This window comes from Anneissia japonica, unplaced genomic scaffold (genome assembly GCF_011630105.1).
Source record: "Anneissia japonica isolate Jap-2015-1 unplaced genomic scaffold, ASM1163010v1 scaffold288042_len218596_cov177, whole genome shotgun sequence".
NCBI classification, from domain to species: Eukaryota; Metazoa; Echinodermata; class Crinoidea; order Comatulida; family Comatulidae; genus Anneissia; species Anneissia japonica.
Window position 1 is genome coordinate 85,702 of NW_022686336.1, and position 4,762 is coordinate 90,463.

At 38.4% G+C, this 4,762-nt stretch overlaps 1 protein-coding gene across 2 annotated transcripts in view; it reads right to left on the minus strand.

Annotated features, from left to right (window-relative positions):
• LOC117116734 (max dimerization protein 1-like) overlaps nucleotides 1-3,916 on the minus strand; it is a 21,171-nt gene extending 17,255 nt beyond the window's left edge. The window contains exons 1-2 of one of the 2 annotated variants that reach the window (XM_033260838.1): nucleotides 3,784-3,916; nucleotides 281-365 (exon numbers count right to left, since the gene is read on the minus strand). In XM_033260838.1, coding sequence (XP_033116729.1) covers nucleotides 281-309 — 29 coding nt within the window. In that variant the 5' untranslated portion in view covers nucleotides 310-365; nucleotides 3,784-3,916. Of the gene's footprint in view, nucleotides 1-280; nucleotides 366-3,664 lie in introns of both variants that reach the window. The other variant, XM_033260830.1, reaches the window with a different exon arrangement.
• Between the last annotated feature and the right edge of the window lie 846 nt (nucleotides 3,917-4,762).

The following is a 4,762-nucleotide window of genomic DNA, read 5'->3' on the forward strand; positions in this document are numbered from 1 at the left end:
CTACTTTACAATAAAAATGGACATGGTTATGGTGAGCAAAATACTGTAAAAAAAAACTAAATTACTGTTACTGAATGGAGATGATTATTGTAATAAAATAGCACTTTATTTAGTTAGGCTCTTCATAGGCCTGTGGAAAAAAATCATTGGTAGTGAACCAAAATATAATGCCTACCTTATGCCTTTTCCTTACATTATCAAAAAGTTAAATAGTTCGAAATGTATATTTTAAAAAAAGTTATATACATAAAATAGCTTCTGAATTAAAAATAAAACAAACCTGCTATTATGATTTCGCTTAGACTTCATTTTTCTTTTAATATTTTCATGATGATTATGAGGTAAAGTGGAAGCATATCCATGTTCTGCAATTTAATGGGTTGATAGTGTGTTAAATTCAAACTTCATTCTATGGCCTATGTGATTGTATTATGTAGGCCTGATTCAGTCCATCATTTTTAAGGAGATCGAGAACGATCGCACTCTTCCGCGCTCCTGAACACGCTTTCAGGAGAGCAACTAACCGCACTCCTTGATTTATGAGGCAATTAAAACAAAAATTAATGACAAAAATTGTATTTTGAAACTTTGTCCATGATCAAAATCTATCGAATTTTGCAACTAAAGCTACAATATATTCCAGTGTATAAAGAAGCAAATTTTATACGCAATTTCCACCACGAAAGGTCGTGAGTACTGAGTAGTAATAATGACTAGTTAGGCCTAGAATATTTTTAGTCAATATTGGCTTTTATTATTGATTGAATAATAGATAAACAAATATGCTCACTATATTCTATATTAAATTAATATATAAATTTGAATAAACTAAAATGATTGTTGAAACCCACATGGTCGGAAATTTAACGCAGAAAATATACTGACGTCTAAGCGAAAAAATGGGGATTTCCCTAGGTAATACATTGTTTTGATTAGAGTTTTCCTGGAGAATACAAGTATTTCCAGTTTGTTGTTTAAGAATCGGCTGATAAAGTTGAAATTTCTTTATTTTAATGTTTGCAAATATAATGTCAATGTTTCAAAATAGATAAAAACATAATATTTTGGAGATTGAAATAGGTGTGGTTATACACAGGTGACGCCAAAAAACGCGATATTCCACGTCCTCCAGGCGTTACTTCGAGAGGGTTTATTCCAAATGAGGCTCTGGTGTGAGTGTTTATTTGAGTGGGAGGGAGGAAGGATTTGTGGGGAGGCAGGATTTGTGGGGAGGCCAGTTCCCCCTCTTTTATTGATCTCCTATAATGCTTCAAAAGTTATTTCCGGGCTTCTAGAAAACAAAATTTCCCGGGACATGCCGGATCCCCCTAGAGTAGTGTTGTCTGTCGACTGCGCGCCCCCCTAATTCGGACACCTTGATCCACCCTTTGGGACAGGGGCGTCTATTCAAAGCTGTGAAATTTTCAAGGAGAGCAATTCAGTGCTCTCCTGCGTTTTACATACATGATGGACTGCTGATTGAAAAGTAGCCTACAGTAGACTACTGTATGATGTATGTGTAATGGCTGTGACTAGAGGTAGGCTACAGGTTGAAAACCAGATCCCGATTGGAAATGGCGCCTGTTACACCCTGCGGGGTTCGGCAACCACAAGTTATGGTGGCACCAGTGGGGATCCACAATGTCCGATTCCACGAGATCGTCGGATCAAAATAAAAAAAATAATATGGCCATGAATGGCGCCTGTTAACACTCCCCACACCGCAGGGCTCTGCACCCTCGTGGAGGGTGCCCATCCAAATAATACAGTATTTTGATTGCCAATTCCTGAATTGTCTAAATAATACCCCTTTACACTATCCGGAATAAACCCGATTTTACTTCCTCGTTGTCGATACACCTCGTTTCAAACACCGGAGTTGGGGGTTAGTGTAAAATGGGTGAACGTCAATGACTCTGGTGTGCTGAACCCAAATTCAACGAAGCTGAATGTTTTCAGGAGAAGCTTCTCCAGGATAGTCCCATTGAAACGCACAGCGTAAACAGTCCTGCCTTTCACATACCGGGATTTTAATCATCAATTTTCGTTAAAATTATTCATTTTTTTTGTTATAATATAACTATTTATCTATATTGAATGTATTTAGTTAAAAATAATAAACATAATGTAAGTTATATTTTATTGCGTTGGATTGTATTTTTGTTTAGAAATTAATTCGGTTTTTACTGTAAAAATAAATTAAAATGTTTCCCCGCTGTCAAACTAAACTTGATTGCAGACTAATGAGCTAGTTTCCCTCAAAAATTCCATAGAGGGCAGCGTTCAACACTGGTGTTCGTTGTCAAGTGTAAATTGGTGTAACCCGAGATCATCCCGCAGTTTCTTTGTTAAGTGTAAATGGGTTTTGGCTCTGGCGTCACACCAGTGTTTGTTTTGGCTTGATTGTTTTGAGCTTTTGTTTCAATCTGCTTCCACTTCCAGGAGTAGCCAGCCCACTTTGCCTCATCATTTACAGTTCTTCTCCAGCTATTTCTGGGACGACCTCTACTCCTCTATCCTTGCGGATTCCATCTCAGAGCCCGTTATTGGGGGCCATACTATTAGTAAGTCATAAAAACAGTAAATTTATATTCCGGACCCTCCCCTCCTGGTCGGATGTGTCGTACGCCTGGTGGCAAATTACTGCAGTCACCAGAACTCCGAGGGCCAAGGCCAGGTCCAGCAAAAAAAAAAAACAGTCGTCGGACTATGGCACACTGACAGTGTGACACTGAATTAGGCGGCCTCCTAGAAGGGTCCTAGGCCAAAATAAAATGTATGTAGCCCTAGGCTACCAGGTTAGATTACAACCAATAATTAGCAAATAAAAATGAACCAAAAACACTTGACATCAACAAAATTTGTCTTGGTCTAAACAAGAAAGAAGGCCTAGGCCCTATTTATTTTAATATTCCCTTCCCCGACTTTTCTTTTTAGGCGAGGCTTTTTTATACCTTGTTTAGCGAACCCCGCCAACTGCAAATATTGATGATTTCGAATAAATAAAATTTTATTTTTGGCCAATTAGAGCACCCGTCGCCACGAAAAAGTGGAGTTAAAAAGAAATAAAAGTGTTTATTACGCCCTCCGCTGCCTTAAGTCTCCAAAGATAAGATATGTATATTTCTTCATAATTACATAAATTTGAAGCATTTAAACATCCTATTTTACATTCACCAATAAAATTTTATTTTATCCTCCGTGTGGATGATTTTGGCAAAACTATTTGCTAAATAAGAAAACAAAATTCTATTTTTATTCCGCCCTCCTCCTATAATCTTTAAACAAATAAGTACGAGAAACAAAGAATTAAAAAAAATTTCGCCTTAGGCTAATTAAAATAAAAATTTGATTTCCTGGCTAGGCTATGCCTAGGCTAGACCTAGCCTAGTAAAAAAAAGTAGGACTAGGCCTAGCGGTATGGTCCTAGGCCTAGTGCTATACCTGGAGCACAAACAGTCCTAACTCACATATCTTCTTTAATTAGTTTTCTGTAGGCCCGTAGTTAGGCCTATCCTAATCTAGGGTATAACCTATATCAAAACCTAGGCTTTTGTTTATTAGGCTAGTAGTAGGCCTAGGCCTAGGAGCTTAGGCCTAGCAATGATCGTCAGCTGTCAAAACGGAAACGATACAAGTTTCTGGAAATATTCACGAGACTAACCCTTTTCGCGTCTCTCTAAAAACTCTGCAGCCTGAAGAAGCTGAGTTATGTTGATCATTGATGTCATTTTGAATAGTAAAACTTTAGTAAATCGGAGAAATAGATGGCAATCTTTCTACCTATCACAATTATGTTTTGGGTCACTCAGCTGGTTTGTTTTGCTCACTCTCCGTACGACGTTTATCGTTTTCGTTCTACATACGCACGTTGACGAGGTCAAAAATGCAAACAAAGAATCACGTGAATTTTTCTCGCTTATGATTGGAGCTTCCTATCCGAGTTACCAAGGCTATTTTTAGTGAGCCAATCAACATAACTGTTATAAAAACACTGTCCATAGCGTATCCACGTGGTATACCACACCCAGCATAAACAACAAACATCCTTATCAGAGTATATTTCACAAGGGATTTGTGCTTACGCCAAATGTCATTCGTGGCATTCGTTGTCGATCGTACTGAAACGGCTTTAACCTCATGGAGCTCACGCCGAAATGTTCGTGTTTGATAAATTGAAGGTTGCTATTCTGTTGATGTTGGTTGATGATGATTGTCTTGAGTGAGTGGTGGCGCGCGCCTGGATTTTCCTGAAGGTTGGAGGGCCGTTGATCGCCGATGTCCCCGACGGGACTGATACTGTAGGTGGGCGGGACCAGGGTTAGCCCAGAAACTCGCCATGAGCCCAGAAATATCAAGATTTATGAGTTGTTTTATCGATTTTAGACTGAGTCTCACATTTCGGGGGGTTTTTCCCTAGACATAGGACTAGCCTTACTGATTCACGTTTTCAGTCAGGTAAAGTCGTCAAAAGATGTGCTAGTCGTCACCGTTGTACAAAAGCGCAGCACACTACTATTTTGAAATAAAATATAATAAACAGCAATTAGGCCTATGACCTATGTAGGCGAAATCGAATGTATACTCAGACTTAACTATTTTGAACTAGGCCCAAATGTAACTAACGGTAATTATTGTAGGTGAAAGCGACCACAAAAAAAAATAGTTGATGACCATCAAAAGGGCTTCCTGTTGCTCACCACTTTAATTTATCGAGCCATACTATCAGTGATTTAGGCTTTATAATCAATTAGGTACCAAT